The sequence below is a fragment of the Candoia aspera genome, chromosome 1 (assembly GCF_035149785.1).
Source record: "Candoia aspera isolate rCanAsp1 chromosome 1, rCanAsp1.hap2, whole genome shotgun sequence".
Classification (NCBI taxonomy): Eukaryota; Metazoa; Chordata; class Lepidosauria; order Squamata; family Boidae; genus Candoia; species Candoia aspera.
In genome coordinates, this window is record NC_086153.1 from 229,969,614 (window position 1) to 229,989,109 (window position 19,496).

At 41.2% G+C, this 19,496-nt stretch overlaps 1 protein-coding gene across 1 annotated transcript; it reads right to left on the reverse strand.

The window, feature by feature from the left end:
- Positions 1–7,809: 7,809 nt before the first annotated feature.
- Positions 7,810–16,930, reverse strand: RHOD (ras homolog family member D). The gene is made up of 5 exons (XM_063289049.1): positions 16,736–16,930; positions 12,136–12,223; positions 9,898–10,007; positions 8,757–8,891; positions 7,810–7,977 (listed from the first exon to the last, which is right to left on the reverse strand). The coding sequence occupies exons 1-5, from the start codon at positions 16,880–16,882 to the stop codon at positions 7,810–7,812; spliced, it is 648 nt and encodes a 215-aa protein (XP_063145119.1). The 5' UTR covers positions 16,883–16,930.
- Between the last annotated feature and the right edge of the window lie 2,566 nt (positions 16,931–19,496).

Here is a 19,496-nt window from a genome sequence, read left to right on the forward strand (position 1 = left end):
CTTCATGACTTCATGGACCAGCCCACGCCAGAGCTTCCTGTTGGTCAACACCCCCAGCTCCCCCAGGGACGAGTCCGTCACCTCTAGAATATCATCCATCCATCTTGCCCTTGGTCGGCCCCTCTTCCTTTTGCCTTCCACTCTCCCTAGTATCAGCATCTTCTCCAGGGTGTCCTGTCTTCTCATTATGTGGCCAAAGTATTTCAGTTTTGCCTTTAATATCATTCCCTCAAGTGAGCCGTCTGGCTTTATTTCCTGGAGGATGGACTGGTTTGATCTTCTTGCAGTCCAAGGAACTCTCAGAATTTTCCTCCAACACCACAGCTCAAAAGCATCGATCTTCCTTCTCTCAGCCTTTCTTATGGTCCAGCTCTCGCAGCCATATGTTACTACGGGGAACACCATTGCTTTAACTATGCGGACCTTTGTTGTCAGTGTGATGTCTCTGCTCTTAACTATTTTATCAAGATTTGTCATTGCTCTTCTCCCAAGGATTAAGCGTCTTCTGATTTCCTGACTGCAGTCAGCATCTGCAGTAATCTTCGCACCTAGAAATACGAAGTCTTTCACTGCTTCTACATTTTCTCCCTCTATTTGCCAGTTATCAATCAAGCTGGTTGCCATAATCTTGGTTTTTTTGAGGTTTAGCTGCAAGCCAGCTTTTGCACTTTCTTCTTTCACCTTCATCATAAGGCTCCTGAGTTCCTCTTCGCTTTCAGCCATCAAAGTGGTATCATCTGCATATCTGAGATAGTTAATGTTTCTTCCAGCGATTTTAATTCCAGCCTTGGATTCCTCAAGCTCAGCATGTCGCATGATGTGTTCTGCGTACAAGTTGAATAGGTAGGGTGAGAGTATACAGCCCTGCCGTACTCCTTTCCCAATCTTAAACCAGTCTGTTGTTCCGTGGTCTGTTCTTACTGTTGCTACTTGGTCGTTATACAGATTCTTCAGGAGGCATACAAGATGACTTGGTATCCCCATACCGCTAAGAACTTGCCACAATTTGTTATGCTTGACACAGTCAAAGGCTTTAGAATAGTCAATAAAACAGAAATAGATGTTTTTCTGAAACTCCCTGGCTTTTTCCATTATCCAGCGGATATTGGCAATTTGGTCCCTAGTTCCTCTGCCTTTTCTAAACCCAGCGTGTACATCTGGCAATTCTCGCTCCATGAATTGCTGAAGTCTACCTTGCAGGATCTTGAGCATTACCTTACTGGCATGTGAAATGAATGCCACTGTTCGATAGTTTGAACATTCTTTAGTGTTTCCCTTTTTTGGTATGGGGATATAAGTTGATTTTTTCCAATCTGATGGCCATTCTTGTGTTTTCCAAATTTGCTGGCATATAGCATGCATTACCTTGACAGCATCATCTTGCAAGATTTTGAACAGTTCAGCTGGGATGCCATCGTCTCCTGCTGCCTTGTTATTAGCAATGCTTCTTAAGGCCCATTCAACCTCACTCCTCAGGATGTCTGGCTCTAGCTCACTGACCACACCGTCAAAGCTATCCCTGATGTTGTTCTCCTTCCTATACAGGACTTCTGTATATTCCTGCCACCTTTTCTTGATCTCTTCTTCTTCTGTTAGGTCCTTGCCATCTTTGTTTTTGATCATACCCATTTTTGCCTGGAATTTACCCCCAATGTTTCTAATTTTCTGGAAGAGGTCTCTTGTCCTTCCTATTCTATTGTCTTCTTCCACTTCCATGCATTGCTTGTTTAAAAATAATTCCTTATCTCTTCTGGCTAACCTCTGGAATTTTGCATTTAATTGGGCATATCTCCCCATATCACTGGAGACCCCAACTAAAATTATAAACAACCAACCTGGGCTACCATTATCCCAAGATTTGATTGATTACGTGCCATCAAGTGGCTGATGACTCTTAGTGACCACATACTGTAGATGGATTTTTCTCCAAGATGATCTAACCTAACCTGGTCCTTCAGCAATTCCAATGATGCACTCATCACCACTGTAATTAAGTCCATCCACCTTGCTGCTGGTCATCCTCTTCTCTTTCCTTTCACCTTTCACCTTTCACCTTTCCCAGCATCAGAATCTTCTCCAGAGAGCTAGGTCTTTGCATAACATGTACGAAGTAGGATAATTTGAGACTGGTCATATACCACAATAATCGTATAGATTTCAGAGTGCTCCACCAACAATTTTTTGTTTTGTTTTGTTTATTTTTGTTTTCAGAGTTTGATTTTCTTGGTTGCCTTTGGAATCCCAAGCCACTGGTGTGGACGCAGCCAAATCCATGTCATATGACATGATATTTTATTCTCTAGTACTGGTATATTCAACAACTGCCAGGCCAGCTTCTTAAACCTGGGGTCCTCTAGATGTTTTGAATGTCTACTTACATTAAGATACAAGGAAGACATCAGGTTAGAGGATACTAGGCTATAGAAGAATCATATTCATTTTTTATGTTTCCCTGTTCTTTGACCTCAAACTGTAATAGCTTGTGCCTGAAGAAAAATATTGTAAAGGTCACTGACATCATATATATTGTGCTTTAATTTCTTTTTAAGGATAGAAAAGAAAAAAAACGTATAGAACTTAAAGGTCACTGTTAACACTCTCTGACTTGGAAGCTTTCACTTATTATCCTACAAGTCAGGACTGCCTGTGAAAAATTGAGCATTCTACACATATTCAGATACACTAAACTGCTATTCTCCCGCTTCCCCACCCCAGGTCCTGCTATACTGCCTCATCATGGTGGGGGATGGGGATGTTTCTAGGACTGGATGAATGAAGAATGCCAGGAGTGTATGCCAAGAATACATAGTCCCAGCAGGGTCATTCAAGGCATGAAAGTCCTTCCAGCTGCCCTGCTAAAGCAAGTAGGCTTTACTAGAGAGCAGTGAAATCAGAAGATGCTGGAACTGGATGATCACTTTAATGGCAGTGGCAAAGGTATCATTTCATACTGCACGGGAGAATGTAATGGTAAACCATGCCTCTTTCCACTTGTTTCTGCCCAATTGGTACATTTGGTCTGGGGGTATGCTCCAGGTCCACTCAATTAAACAATGCCATCTTGTGGGACTGAGAAAGCAGGCCTTCTCTGTTGCTGCCCCCTGACTTCTAGAACAGCATTGTTCCAGAGGTACACATGGTGCCCACTCTCCTGGGGTTCCAGAAGGCCCTTAAGACCTGACTGTGTTCCCAGGCTTGGGGTTAATGTGTTTGTGGGCCCCTGTCATGTTTTATTATTACAGTTTGTTTTCAGTCTGGGCTATCATTTATATTTTTTATTGTTTTAATTCTATATCTGGATGTTGTAAGCCACCCAGAGTCTGTTGGGAAGTCATAATAAATTTAAATCATCATCATTATCAACCAAGAAAACCACATAGATAGGCAAGATAAAGCAATTAGCAATATAGTGGTGGATGGGCTCCTCATGTAGGATGGCATTCAACATGCTGAGGAAGAACAGGATCTTTTAGAGTTTGAATGGTGTGTATGATGCAGCTGGATTAAAGTCTTTGGCACATCTAGTTACTGATGTTGCCATGCAGGAAAAGAATCTGAAACTGCAAAAACAGAATTACAGTGGGAACATAGAATGTAAGAAGCATAAACATTTCGCTCATCAGTGAAAGATGAAATGAATTGACTGATGTAGAGGGCAGAGGGAATGGCCTTGAAGGACAGGAAGAAGAGCTGCTACCAAGGCAATGGTCAGATAAAAGGGACCTGAGCCCAGGTCAAGAAAGTAACTTGAGAAAATGTCTCAAACAAGCCTTTCCCTAGTTCATACAGAGATAAAGGGAGGGAGGGGGAAGCACATTCAGACTTGCAAGATTCTGTTACTATAGCTGTTTCAATAAAAGCAGTCCTGACCTACATGGCATTGGTTTCTTAGTCTGGTCTACCTTCTGGGGCTGACAATTACAAATTGACATCTTGGGCATCAGCAAATTGAAATGGTTTCTCAAAAGATCTCCAAACTCAGAAGGGGGTTTCAACCATTGGTATGCTAAAGGACATCAATGAACAGATAGTAACTGATTCAAAGAAGATCAAACAAAGATGGAAGTATATTGAAATGCTATACAGTAGGGATGTCAACATCCAAGATACCTTGAAAGATACTCCCTATTCACAAGAATTTCTAGTACTATTAGATGAAGTTAGATTTGCACCGTGGTCATTACTAAACTGGAAGGCTACAGTAATTGATGGAAGATACCAGAATGGTATATACATTCCACCATCCTTTAAGCTATCAGAGCAGAAAGTACAGATACTACGTTATGTCATGTCCCCACGTATGGGGTATTACATGACTTCCACTTGGCAGGATAGCAGTAAAGGCCTTTGAACAGATACCAGATACCAGATACCAGATGCCATGCAATGTCTATACATACAATAATTAGAACTGTAGAATTGTACAGGTAGGGGTTTTCCCTGTGACATTCTATGGAAGCGAATGTTGGACTTTGAAGAAGCAAGAGGATAGAGTATTGATGGTTATGAACTTTGCTGTTGGAGAAGACTCCTGAGAATGCGATGGATAGCCAAGAAAACAAACACATGCAACAAATCAGTCTAGATTTCTCACTCAAGGCACAAATGACCAGACTCAAATTATCATACAGTATGCTGGACACAATAAGTGAAGAGCAAGTACCTTTCAGAAGTCCATAATGCTAGGAAAGGTGGAAAGAAAGAAGAAGACAACTAGCAGCAAGGTGGATGGATGCACTTGATTACAGTGGTGATATGTGCAATATTGGGAGATCTGAAGGGTCAGACTGGGGACAGATCATCCTGGAGAAGGTCTATGTCTATGGTTGCTAAGAGTTGGCAGTGACTTGATGGCACCAAATCAATCAATCCGTCATTCAATCTGCTATTTGCCACTGGCAAACTCATTCTCCAAGTGCTAATCCATTTGTAGCCAAATTCCTGATGAGAGAGAAGGAGAATGATTAATTAACTGGTTTTTGAAAACTCCAAGATTTGTAGATTTTATTTGAAGGAAAACTTGTGTAAGTCCTGAGAGAGGCTGAGGAGAAGATAGGAAACGGGCTATTCTGGAAATAGGCTTGCTTGGCTGGAATCCTTAATACGGTATATCCAGTTGTTGTTTTACATGTTTTCCAATACACTGTATTGGAAAAAGAAAGCTTTAGGATTCAATCAGCGCTCAGAACGAGCCCTCCACTGTGTTTCTGAAAAATACTACTTACGTCGTTTCTTGTTCTGCATAAGGAAATAAATCTTGACACATGGTGCTGATGGGTGGCATTGTCCTATGGCAGCCTTCCCCCATCTAATGGCCTGTAGATACATTGGATTATGTACACAACACAATATTTTCTTTCTCTCTGTTAATGCAGGTCTGTGAATAAATAACTTGCCCATCCGAAACTGACTTTCCCTGTGATTCTATTTTATCTTAAAGACTTATTTAAGACTAATTAATTTGAGGATGCTGGACAATGGTGCGGCTAGATCCTTTTAAATCATGGGTTTCAGGGCTTTCTGGAAGGCCTTTTAATGTTTCTGCCTTCCTTAAAAAGAAGCAGCATTTCTTTGCTGAAAAGAATAATGTATTTTAAAAGTCACAGTAATAAAACAGGCTTCCAACATGATATATACCCAGTTGCCCCTGGATTAGGTGTGCAGCTGGGATGGAAAAGTACTCCGATTGAAGGACCAGGTTTGCAGGCTGGGTGGGTTCCTCCTCCTGGCTTTCTTCCTGGATTATCAGATGTAATTTGTGGGTGCATGCTGTGTTTGTGCTTAGGAAAAGCAAATCTAGTTCCTGTCATACCTTTCTTAGTCATAGGTAAATTTGATTCCTGCGATGGATTCTATGTGAGTTGCCCTAGAAAATGTGAACCCAATAATGCCTGGAGTTTTGATTATGATGGTTTTGTTGAATCTGCACTTTGTTCCCACTGGGGTCTGAGCTTAACTCGAAGAGCTGATTATTCTCTATGAATCCCTAATTGTTTCGATCCAAGATTTTTGAAGGATCACTTTCTTCATCCAGATGAACCTTTCTTGCTTTGTGCTGAGGCATTGCACTGGACCCTATTGCCATCAGAAGTTCAGCTGACTGGGATGTGAGACAGGACGTTTTCTGACACGGTATCCAAGTTTGCAGAATTCCCTTTGTTAGAACTTCAGTAGGCTCCCACACAAAAGTAGCTATAAGTTCCTGTCTATTGTATCTAAAATTTAGTCAATTGATCTATCTCTTCTTCCTCTCCTGGCTATATTCTTATATTTTATCTTTTCTAATTGTATCAACATACATTTTAGAATTATGCATGTGGACTTTCAACATGAATAATTCTAATATTTATAACTATATACTTCAACTGAGTTTTAGACAGGCAGTAAAAACAACAACCCTGCCCATCAGGCCTTTAATATTCTGTTTTGGGTTAAATAATCTTAGTTAATAGTTAATTTTTTTGTAATTAAATTGTACATTGCTTTGGGTGCTCTGATAAATTCAGAAATATAACAACAACAACATACTTTCTAGAATGGAGAGAATTTATGATAGGTATACATTCAGAATAGCATTTTGGGAGGCCATGCAGTTTACATACGTGGGTATAATTATCTAGTTCTAGCAAATTGCTCTATCCTTAAAAGACTGAGCAGTCATAGATACAACATTTAATGGCCAAATAAGATTAAAAAGCCAGTCTGTGTTGCAACTGTTGTGAATATGAAGTAATAACAATGTATATTGCACAGCATGATCAATATACCACTTCTGTAAATTCCATTGGAACACGTTAACTCCATATATTCAGTACATGGGAATGGAAATCCAATTTCATCATCTTCAACATCATTTCTGGCTGCAGGATAATACCAGTTATGATCTTTGCTCAAAGAACACCATCATTCCTCTTCCTTTGCTAGTTTATTCTGAGGGTTTCTTCTAACTTTTCTATTCATCTGATCCAAAATATAGTGGTTCTGGGTTTTTCCTTTTGTGTACTATTAGAAGGAAAATTTGGAAGAGCTACAATAATGCTTTTAGGAGCCACCCTAAATTTTGAAACAAAATAATGTCCCAGAAATATATTAGAACTACTTTGAGCAATTCATATCTATTATTGCAGCTTCTTAGGAAACGATTTTTGAGAAAGGATAGTGCTGATGACCAATAACAAGGGTGGGTAGAGTACATAAGAAGGCATTGTGGGCAAACAACTGGAATACACATTTGTTATTGTCTGACATAGAAAAAAAAAGTTTATTTTCTGAAACCAAAAGGAGATGGAATTTAAATAATCTAGCATTAGGGTTGAGCAACCCTAACAGTCTGATTCAACAAGTTCAAGACAACCGTTAGTCATCCTCAGCAGATTACCAGGTACTTAATAAATACAATTTTTGCAATCCTAGTCAGCAAAATAATGGAGTGCTATAGAGGTCTGATAGGTAGCATTAAGTATTGTGAATTTTACATGGTGTAGGCCTGGCATAATCAGTGTTTGAATATCTGAAGAGTTTTCTACATCGTCAATGACAGTATTCCATTTTGATTAAAATATCAGAATGATCTTCTGATCTTCACCTCTGAAAGTGAACAGCTGTAAGTGGAATATCGAACCATTAGATCCAGGAGGCTTGATATTCATTCCATGCAATCTTGTTCTATCCATCTGCATATAGGTCCACCTCAGTTAGGGAAATCTCCCATTATCTTTATTAATTTTTTCCCCACAATGTTTCTAAGAGATTTCATCTCACTGGGTAGAGATGAATCTTTGGAAATTCCCTAAATCATTCAGAGGATGTTCAGCTAAGGAGACAGGTCCTTTTGAGTCTTTGCCTGTGCTGTTTTTTCTTCATATTACTCAAAGCTGCTCTTGAAGCCTCTGTGAATATGTCCATAATATTTTCATGATAGAGGGCTGAGCACTCAAGATATGCAACTGCGTGAAGATTCTGAGCCAAGGCCTCTCCCTAAAAGGAAAAAAAGAAGGGGAAAAAAGAACAAAATTGACATTATACCTTCTTAAAGTTAGGGCAGGGTAGGCAATGTGTGGCCTTCTAGGCTTGGACTACAACTCCCATCATCTTGTACCACTGGCCATTCTGGTCAGAGGTGATAACAATTGGAATTCAACAACTTCTGGAGGACCCTATGCTGCTCGCTCCTGATTTAAGAAATGGGTAGAATGGGTAAAGAGCAACATACTTACAATACTATGCTACAACAAAGCACAGGTGGTATTTCAAGATGAGGATGAGATGGTAACCATTTGTCTATGTAGTTCCCAGCTATCAAGCCCAACTTGATGGGATCTGACTGAGTATTAGGGCAGGGTAGTGCTTTGGATTTGGTTCCAAAAAGGTGCTTCAGAGCACGCAGGGGCATAACTGTAGCATATGTCTACAATTCTTTAAAGTAGCTGTATCTTTTCCTGGGATCATGTGATAGCTACAGATGACAGCCATGCAGTCATGGGACAAAAAGAGGCAGCTTTAAGGAGTTGCAGACATGTGCTATTTTGCACTTTCATACATTCCAAAGCATATTTTCTGTATTATTTCTGAATAAGCGTTCGGCGCTACTATTATTAGCACTTTTTGTGAGCATTGGTAGGAATTAATGTATGTAAAAAAGTCACCTCGTATGTTATATTTTATGGAGGTAAATACAATTCATTTTAGCTAGTCTTTAGTTGTGGTTGGATAGCACAGCATGGCTATACAGAACACTGGCGGTCTGATTGTACTACCTTCTGGTATGTGATGGGTTCCAGTTGATCTTGATGTAACTTCCTTAGTAGAACTTTGTCCTTCCTTAGGTCTGTTTTGCACCCAACAAGCAAAATTGGAATTCCTTTGCAGAAATGGTTTGCTTCAGGATACCACTAAAATGAGAGATAGGGTGAAAGAAACATCAAGAGTAGACAGATTTCAGGCATATAGGATCTGCTTTCTTTTTTTACTACATCTCTGAAAACTAGCAACCAGCAACCTTCTATAAAAGATGCACACCTAGAATGAAACAGTTCTGACTCAAGGAATTTGTTTTCATCGATGATCTTTCAGTGGGAATGTACATCTGTGAAAGCTGGACACATAGAAAGAACAAGAGAAAGAAAAGGGACACTTTCAAATTCTGGATTTGGAGGTGGTTGCAAGAATAACTAATTAGTCTGAATTCTGGACCAAATAAAGGCTGTCTGTTCCACTGTTCAACAAACAGAAACTCTCATACTTTGGGCATGTGATACAAGCAGATTGTCAGATTCCTCCGACCAAAAGGTTCACAGAACCCCTTATCGGAGCATCTTCCATTGCTTCCTTATCACTGGGTCAGACTCTCTGTCGCCAGATGGGAGGGGGTGTTGGGATGGAGTGTGAATTGCATTATTATGGCTAGAGATTTATGGTGGTACACATCAAGGCCAGTCAGTAGAGATACACCAACAACACCACCTGGATGGGAAGGCGGGTGACATACTTTTGTGGGAAGAAGGAAAAGAAAGCAAGGGAATGTAGTTTTAAATGTATGTTTTAGCGGGAATTCTCCATTCGCAGCTTTACTCTTGTCCTGATCATTTCGCTTCATTAAAACAGTTAAAGGACCCAGGTCTCCTGATTGTCATTGTGTGAATGCTTGAATGAGCCAGGGCTGACACAGATGATGGGCTAGAAAAAAGTAATTATGCATGGCAAGGTGGAGTGAAATAGAAGAAAAGGAAGTGAACCAAAAAACTGCATGGGTCCTGCATGGAAGAACTGCAAATTATTTTGGTATACCAATTTGACTATTTCATTTACTGTAAGATATCACATCTTTTCAACAAATGCCAGAGCAAGCGATTGTCATTGCGCTCACAGATTATGTTGAGGTACTGGTGGTCTTGTTACCTTTGTGAGAATGTTGTTGAAGCTGGTGGGATTGGTGACATCATAACACATGATAATTGCATGAGCCCCATTATAGGAGAGAGGACGGAGCCTGTCATAATCTTCCTGCCCTGTATGGAATAAAGTAACATATATCTGCATTGACCAATATTTTATACACAAGCATTGTTTGCAATATATGCAGAAGTGTTTATTTGAGGGCTTCCTCCCAGTCCCTTAGCACATCTCACTGCCCATAATAGCCACAAATAGCCATATTAATATATAAGATGACGTATCTCCCACCTGTATAATCCCCAAGTGGTTTATAGTACAATCTAAAACGCATTGTTTTCTCAGTCCGTTCAGTGGAGTGTGATTCTTTTTAAGTGAGTGAAGGATTGCGATTTTATATACTTGTTGGTCGCAGTGTGATTTTCAAGGACCTGTAAAGAATGTGTACGCTCGGCCTTAGCATTCCTAAGATGCTTTATGTGTGTATAGGGGCATTGGGGGAAAGAGAGGAAAGAATCATCCTGTTATCTTCAAATCATTATAACCCCAATGAACACATGCACATGTGTGGATTCTTCAGTTGACTGGCTATGATAAAACCAGTGGGAGACATTCTACCTTTACCAGGCCTTTACTCACTTAGATTTCTTTTTTAGAAACTCAGAAAGTGGGAGAAAAGCCACTCTTTCTCTTATTTCTTCTCCCCTAATCTAGGAGAAACTACAACTCCAAACTACAACTGTTGACCTGTACTGTACAATCTTTTGTTTTCTCTGCAACACAACCTGCAGGATTCAAGGTATGGAAGTGGTAGATCTTTTTTCTAGAGATGAAAGAAATATAGAGCTCTGTTATAAGTATTTCTTTCATCTCTAGAAAATAACATCCAATATCATTGGACTGATACTATATGGAAATTTCAAGGCTCTAGGAATGGCCACTTTGAACTCTGAGAGACTGTCTAATAATATTCTCTGTAAGGGAGGTTTTAACATCTGCCTTTTCTCCAGCGTTGTCCATTCTTGTATATTTTAATGAAAGGAAACATTGAAAGGGGCTTTTTGTTACAGGAGCACACTTGCCTGCCTCTGAAATACATTTTCTATAATGAGATCTCAGTACTGCCAATAGCTTGGACAGCAGGGGAAGTGGTGGCAACCAGGACTGGGCTCCCTCAATAAGCTGTAAAATGTATAAAAAGTTATTGCTTGTTATGCGGTTTTTTTTTTAATCATATGGCATAGCAGTTCAGTGTTCATGCTGCTTTTTTCTTGCTGGGAAATCCTTGTGAGGTTCAGCAGCCAGATGTGTAGACTATTTAGCCAAGTCATGTTGCCCGGGCTGCACCAGGAGGAGGCTAGTCTACATTGCACCAAGTTGTGCTGAGAGAGAGTGAGTGGCCCAAGGTCACCCAGCTGGCTTTCATGCCTAAGGTGGGATTAGAACTCATGGTCTCCTGGTTTCTAGCCCAGAACCTTAACCACTAGACCAGACTGCCTCTCTGTTATGCAGCGAGCTTAGAAGGGAAGGTTATAGGATATCCTGACTGGCCTACCTTAGCTGTAAGAGCCAAAATGTTTGTTTTATCCATGCAGAAGGACTTCAGGGTAGCCCATTTCAACGGATGTGTTAGACTCACTCTCATAATCGCTAGTCAGCATGTAGGAAGTGAAGCCCAGTACACGTGAGGGATATCAGCTTTGGGAAGGCAAAGTGTTCATCAAATGGTGCATCACCACAAGACTTACTCTTTTTCCTCTTGGTAAAAGGTTGTGATGCAAAAAGGGACCGGGTGATACTACATTCCCAACCAGAGTAGAAAGCTTTTTGCCCATGGGCTGCAAATTTCTGTCCATATGTGGATGAAGTGTATTGTGTGATGTGTTTTACATACTCCCCAAAGAGAGCAACTACATTTGAATATTGTTCTGTATCAAAATAAGCAACATAGTGAAAGGTGATTCTTTAAACAAATCTCAATTCATCTTGTCACTCCCACATCTCTCTGTTTTAGGTTGCTTCTTCTGCAAGCAAATAATTCTGTCTGAGTAGCTGGTGTTCATTCAGTAGCCAAAATTTGTTGGCAAACCTCAGTTGCATTTAACTTCCTTCTGGAAGATTTTGTCTATATATATGTGCAGAAGCTTGTTCATTCTTCTACTAATGCAATCTCACCTGACAGAATTCCATTTTGTTAATGCGTCTGCCTAAAGAATAACGCTGCCTTTTTGACACAGGCCCTACCTGCTGTGTCCCAAAGACTGATGTTGACTTGCTTGTCACGGATGTGAAAGGGGGCAAAGTATTTCTCAAAAACTGTTGGTATATAAACCTAGAAGAAGATGAAGAAGAAAGTTACATTTTTGCTTAACCAAGTATTGTTGTAGGATTGATTGGTCTGCTACCATCCCTGCAGGGCTGAACATTTTTCTTCCACTGCATCTACTTCCTTTCACATTATTTATTTGTTTAAGAAGGTGTAGGCTGCGTTTCCAAACAAATGTTTTCCTACAACGTCTTCAAAACATTTTGAAAAATGGTATTTAACCCCTCCCCCCCAAATTCTAGCATTAATTAACAGCATCAGAAAACAAATCCCCCAAACAGCTAACAAATACACAACACATCTACTGAAACAATACGTTAAATAATTAAAACAGCCAGTAGCCAATAAAAACGGAAGAAACCAGATCAATTAAAAAGCTCCACTGGAGTGTGACTAAAGAATTAGCATTAAAAAGGCTGGAGAAAATAAAAGTCATAAATACATAGCGAGGAGATTTGGGTAGGGGCACCAATGAAAAGGCCCATTCTCAGTTGGCCCATCCTGATGAATACCTCACAATGGGGGGATGCCTTCAGGAGCACTTGTAAGTGGTCCATATCCCATGGCTTCCCTGCCACTAGAAGGGCTCAATTCTGAGGGAGGAAGCATATTATCAACTTCTGCTGAATTAATATTTAAAATCTGGAGCCATTTTTCATCTGACTCTAGATTACATCTGGTGAAGCAAAATGCTCAGAGATATATGGGCACATATTTGGAAATAAGTGTGAGTTCATTCCACAAAGCTACAGGGAAGTAATTTCTTTGCTTTTCTTCCTTTTTTTCCTCTGCTACCATCAATACATGTTTTTTTGCAACAAAAGTGAATCTATTGTCGATACAACATACAGGTAAAGGCAACCAAGATAAGAACATTTCATCTTACACATGCAGATGCTGACTTGGGGAGTCCTTGGTGTTCTCTAAGCATGGTTGGTTGCTTGCAGACATTTCATTGCCCAACCACGTAACATTATCAGTATTTCTCCGCTCTTATTGCATCCGCAGAATGCTGCCCAGCGGCCCTGTTTAAGTTTACCTGATCCCTCTTGGGAAAGGGGACGTAGAGATCCATCTTCAGGGCCAAGCTGAGGAGTTTTCTAGGCATCTGCAGGATAAAATCACTCAGATTCGCTCCAAGTCGGACTCTGAGCATGAGGCAGTATCTGTGGAGATGCCTGGGGAACGTTCTTACTTTGTTATCTGGGAACAGTTTGATCCTGTTGAGCCGGAGGAAGTGGACAGGATCCTCTGGACTGTAAACGCCACCACTTGTCAGTTAGGTCCATGCCCCTCCTGGCTGGTGAAGGCAGCTCAGGAGGGGACATGTGGTTGGGTCCAGGTGATGGTAAATACATCCTTGAGAGAGGGGGTATTTCCGGCAGCCTTCAAAGAGGCGCTGGTATGCCCCCTCAAGAAACCATTGCTGGATCCCAGCGTACTGGACAATTTTCGCCCAATCTCCCACCTCTCCTTTTTGGGGAAGGTGGTCAAGAAGGTGGTGGCGTTGCAGCTCCAGAGGATTCTGGATGAAACGGATTATCTAGACCCCTTTCAGTCAGGTTTCAGGCCCGCTTATGGGACGGAAACGGCATTGGTCGCACTTATGGATGATCTCTGGGGGAGCAGGATGGAGGGAGTGCATCCATCCTGGCTCTTCTTGACCTCTCAGCGGCTTTCGATACCATCGACCATGGTATCCTTTTGGGTCGGCTCAGGGAGTTGGGGGTAGGTGGCGTAGTCTTGCACTGGTTCACCTCCTTCCTCCAGGGCTGGTCCCAGTCGGTGGTGATAGGGGAGGAGAGATTGGCCCCACGGCCCCTTCTTTGTGGGGTGCCGTAGGGTTCGGTTCTCTCTCCTCTCCTATTTAACATCTGCATGAAACCACTGGGTGAGATCGTCCGTCACCATGGGATGAGGTATCATCAGTATGCTGATGATACTCAGTTATACATCTCCATCCTGGGTGAAGTAAGTGATCCCGTGATCACCCTTTCCTAGTGCCTGGGGGCTGTGGGGGCCTGGATGGGGAAAAACAGGCTTCGACTGAACCCTAGTAAGACAGAGTGGCTGTGCATTAATGGCACCTCACGTGCCAGGAACTTGTCATCTTTAGTGCTAGATGGGGTTGCACTGCCCCAGACAGACCCGGTGCATAACTTGGGGGTCCTCTAGGACTCACAACTCCTGCTCAAAGAGCAGGTGGCAGTCGTGGCCAGGAGGGCCTTTGCGCAACTTCATGTTGTGCGCCAGTTACGCCCTTTCCTGGACTGAGAGGCCCTCCAAATGGTCACTCATGCCCTGGTCATCTCCCATATAGACTACTGTAATGCGCTCTACATGGGGCTACCCTTGAAGAATATCCAGAAGCTACAGCTGGTCCAGAATGCGGCTGCGCGGACCATCTGGGGTGTCCCAAGATTTGCACACATAACACCTTTGTTGCGTGAGCTGCACTGGGTCCCAGTTTGCTTCTGGGTCCAGTTCAAGGTGTTGATCATCACTTTTAAAGCCCTACATGGCATGGGACCAGGATATCTGAGGGACCGTCTCATCCCTATTACATCAACCCGCCCCATCTGGTCATGCAGGGAGGGCATGTTATGGACCCCATCTATAAAATAATTCCATCTAGCGGGGTCTCGGAAGCGTGCCTTCTCTGCTGTAGCTCCCGCCCTTTGGAACATCCTTCCCCCAGAGGTGAGTCAAGCCCCCTCACTCCTGGACTTTCGCAAAAGATTAAAGACCTGGTTTTGTCTGCAGGCTTGGAATGGGAATGGGAATAATTACACCTGGGGATGGCTAGCACCGTAAAGTGATTCTGAGGGGCCTATTACACTCAAGGACTGATTAAGATCTTTTCGCCATGTAGATTTTATTATATTTGTATTTTTATTGTATTTTGTAATGTAATGGTTTTATATCTTAATTCTGTTTTACTGTAAGCTGCCCAGAGTCCCCCCGTAGGTGAGAGATGGGCAGTGAATAAATTTATAAAATAAAATAAAATAAAAATAAATTGTCAGTGCACTGATGAAACATCTGCAAGCAAACAACCAAGCTTAGAAAGCACCAAAGTCTCCAAAGTTCAACCCTGAGGTACATATATTCACTTTCTATTGGAGATGCTGATTCTTTTGGTGACCATTTTTAAACAAATGCTTTTCAAGGGAGACTCCAGCATGAAACTGTTAAATTACAACCTATCAGTGTTAATTCTATAGCCTGCATCAATAGAATAGGTTTTTACAGGGGTGGGTGGATGGGGTGTAAAAAGAGTGTTGCTAACAGTAATCGTGTGACAATTTACATATATTAATGCCAAGGGTATAGAATTCAGGCCCTTGGACCAAATATGACTTCAAGGTTATCCCACTTCGTTGAAAAAGTGAGGCACTGTGCCCCCTGCCATTGATGCCTCTCTCCCCTCTGCTAACTAACTAGGAAGCCACAACTGTAAGGTGTTTCTGAAAGGTTTCACTTGTCCTATGGTTTTCCCCTTTGAGACGATTAAGGGATGTGTGAAACACGGGGGAATTGGTTCCTAATTGCCAGAACCTACAAAGCATTGGCTTTGATCACTCTTTACCAGGTGAAAGGTAGGTGGATGGATGGATGGTAAGAATAAATAGGGCCATCAGTTGTGAAGCTGGACATGCTTTTAAGTATAGTCTTGCCATACATTTTCCTCCCCTGTGCCTGTCTCTTTGGGGAAAGGTATGGGGTGGGTAAAACCAGGTGCCAGGGAGAGGCCACTTCAACCTGCTCCTGACACTTGGAAGCAGCTCTGTCTCAGGAGTCAGATGACATCTGGAACAAGACAGGGACTAACTGAGTGCTTACTATTTCCTCATCGCATGCACATATATTGTATATGTCCATGTGCCTAATGAAATAGATTTTTCTCCATAAAACCTTATGCTATAAGGGAGTTAATTTTAAAGTGCCACAAGATTCTTAGTTCTTTGACAACAAATAACAAATGCAAAGTCTAACTTTAAATATTACAGGTTAATCTATTTGCCCAAAGGTTCTAAGTCCATTCATAAATACAAGAAATCCAACTTGATTGCTTTTCTTTCTCTGTTGTTTCTACAATACAGTAACCAAATCTGTTTGCACATGCCAAACCAATTTTATTTCAAGATGATTTCAGTCAAACATTTCTGGTTCAAGTCTTATTCTACTGTACTTTATTGCCACATCACTGGCAATTAAATAGTTAAGTAAAGTGCATTTGGTAGTATCTCAGAGTCTACATCCACAGAAAAACACCAGAAAGATTTGGTACCACAACGCATCAGCTTTTCTTCCATGACAAAAGAAAAAGAAAGTTTCTATTATGTCTGTTACTAGAATTTAACATGGGTTAACTTCACTTTAAGAAAAATAGTATCAGAGGCTTAAAGGATCTGTTTTGAAGAAACTATATTTGAATAGTTCATCTTGAATAGGAAAGATCTTGGCAAAGTACCCGTTGGAAGTGTGAGGTTGATACTGTGGATAGAAGACACTTACCTTAGGGAATTCTCCTTTTGCAAAGGCCATGAGCATGGATGTTTTCCCACAACCTCCATCTCCTATTATAACTAGCTTGATCTCAGTGATTCCTCTAGTCTCCTGTTCAGCCCCTGACTGACCTGGAGCCTCTTTACTTCTTTGCATCTCTACCAACTCTCAAGACACTACAACAAAGTCTTTCTGAATGATCCAAGAAAAAGGGCCATGAATGCCTCTTCTTTCTGGGGAGTTTTCCACCCTCGCAGTCCTGCTTGTCTCCTGTCCTTGCTACTGCTTAAAATCAAAGTCTTCAGCATAGCAATTATAGGTTATAGTGGCCTAGGGATAGGTTGAAGGATAGGTGTGGTTGGAATGTGAAGAGATTGGCTGGCACAGGGAGGAGAAAGTAAACAGGAATGCTGTTACAGGAGCAACCACCTATTGTGTGATAAAACATGGGGAACAGGCGATAAAAATACATTATAAAGTAAGAACTCCTAACGCTGCCTTGAGTTTTCCCCATATTTTAAGTTATTTAAAAAAGGTAATGTGAATGGAAATAACACATGCTAACGTTCACCTTTTAGCATGTGAATACATGCTAACACACGTGAATGCAAATAGCATATGTACAACTAAACTGTATCTGAGGGGCATGTTTAATTTACGAAATAGTGCTTTTCATCTGGTCATTTGTATTTATTTACACAAAAAGAAGCATTTCTAATTTATATGTGTGACATATATTTGTGATTACCCATAAATGCCACCACAGTACACAGTGGAATAAGAAATTAAGCATAGATAAGAAATAATGTAGTGTATGTACACAGACCCCATTTCAGTGGAAGTGGCACCCATGGAAAAGAGGTGCCAAAGGAAAACAGTGCATGTGCAAAATATTATAGACAGGTACCTGTGCATAGCCATGATATTAACCTTATATCCACATTTACACTTGCACATCATTCTGAGACCACTTCAATCTTTTGATCCAACATTCCTTTCTGAGAGCAACCAATTGCTTCAAGATTCCCTGACAGGGTGGATAAAGGCTTGGTGACTTTGCTGAGCAGCTATTCCAGATGCAGAGCAGTAGCAGGTCAAAGGTGATTTACCCATTCCTGGAACTCATTGCTTTGTATGATGAGGACCTGTGGACCAGAGAAAGTTCATCCAAGACGGTGTTTCTCAGCCTTGGCAACTTGAAGATGTGTGGTCTTCAACTCCCAGAATTCCCCAGCCAGCCATTAAGTCCACATATCTTCAAGTCGCCAAGGCTGAGAAACACTGAGCCAAGAGAATCTCGCCCATTTCTGCTCTTTATCTTGCACACTTCTTTTGAGTTCAGCAAAAATGATCTGCCATGTTAATCTTAATGGGCCATTAACCTTGCCCCTAAGGCAGGTAGGTTGCTGTTATCACAACCACAAGATATGCTGACCTCAAAACCACCCTTGAAGAAGGCATGAGTGAATGGAAGAGACAGAAGGAAAAGTAAAAGAAATTATAGGAAAATATTAAACTTTAAATTTGTAATTTATACTTTTTAAAACAATAATAATTTAATTACAGTCACCTTTTCTGTTATGAGACACTCAACAATTGAAATGCATCTGTAACAAAAATTAAGTAAGTTATAGCAACTAAATATTGGTAGCAAATAATATTGGGTAGAAAGCAGCGTCTGGTGAAATGCTGCAGTTTGTCTAATTATTATTATTATTATTATTATTATTATTATTATTATTATTATTATTATTTCTAAAGTAGTCCATAGGATAGAACCGATGTTTTTTCAAAAGTACCTTTTGTCCTGTACCTTTACTATAGCGGAGAGAAATCTCACTAGTCCAACTTTCCACCAGTCCTACTTGCACGCCAGACGTAGTTGTGTGTCAGGTAGCATTTAATATGTGCTTTTTATAGTCAGATGTGTAAAAACTGACAATCAAAGAATGAGATGGAGCATACAACTCTTGACATGGCATACCCACAGCATGATAATGTTTAAAATAATGCATGGTACGGGCCAAATAGAAGGAAAGATTTAGCTCTCATTCTCAAACCTGAGTTTGTCATCCAATGAAGCTACTTAGTAGAAGACAGGCAAAAGAAAAGTCATTCTTCAAACAGCTCATAGCAAGACTATTGTCAGGCCCAGCCCAAGAACAACAAAGAGTCAGTCCGTTCAAACTCCAGTTCTTTATTTGCTCACACTGTACAGACAGAATCTTGCCAGACTCAAGCGACCGTAACTAACCTAAGGGGAAATAACCTGGGAGACTCTAGGGCAGGGCTATCCTGAACCTCTTTATTTTCCCACCACTGCCTCCTGGACTGTGCCTCCGCTTATCTCCTCCACCTTTTTGGAATGTGCTCCCTCCTTCCTGAGAACGAGCAGCACCGTCGAAATCCACCACGACTATGGAATCTGTTGCCAGAAGATATGGTGATGGCCACTGAAGGGGAATAGACAAATTAAAAAAAGAAAAATCAGGCAAATTGGTTTTTTGAATTCCAAGAATTAGAATCAATATAGGCCTGGGGTACAATCAACAACTATTTTTTAAGAAAACTATTTATTACTGTATGGTCAGGGTTATTTGAGGGACTGCCTCTCCCCAATTACATCTGCCTGTCCCACAGATCCAGCAGAGATGGCATGCTGCGGGTCCCATCGACTAGGGAGTTTCATTTGGCAGGTCCTAGGAGACAGGACTTTTCTGCTGTGGCCCTGCTCTATGGAACATTCTTCCCACTGAAGTGAGGCTGGCCT

Bases quoted from the DNA above. Each gene is read 5' to 3' on its own strand.
- RHOD (XM_063289049.1), bottom strand. From the start codon at position 16,882: ATGCAAAGAAGTAAAGAGGCTCCAGGTCAGTCAGGGGCTGAACAGGAG. The intron at 10,008-12,135 runs GTAGGGCCTGTG...TATTCCATACAG, and splicing joins CAGTCTTTGGGACACAGCAG to GGCAGGAAGATTATGACAGG. The intron at 7,978-8,756 runs GTAGTACAATCA...TTTTCCTTTTAG, and splicing joins AACCCATCACATACCAGAAG to GGAGAGGCCTTGGCTCAGAA.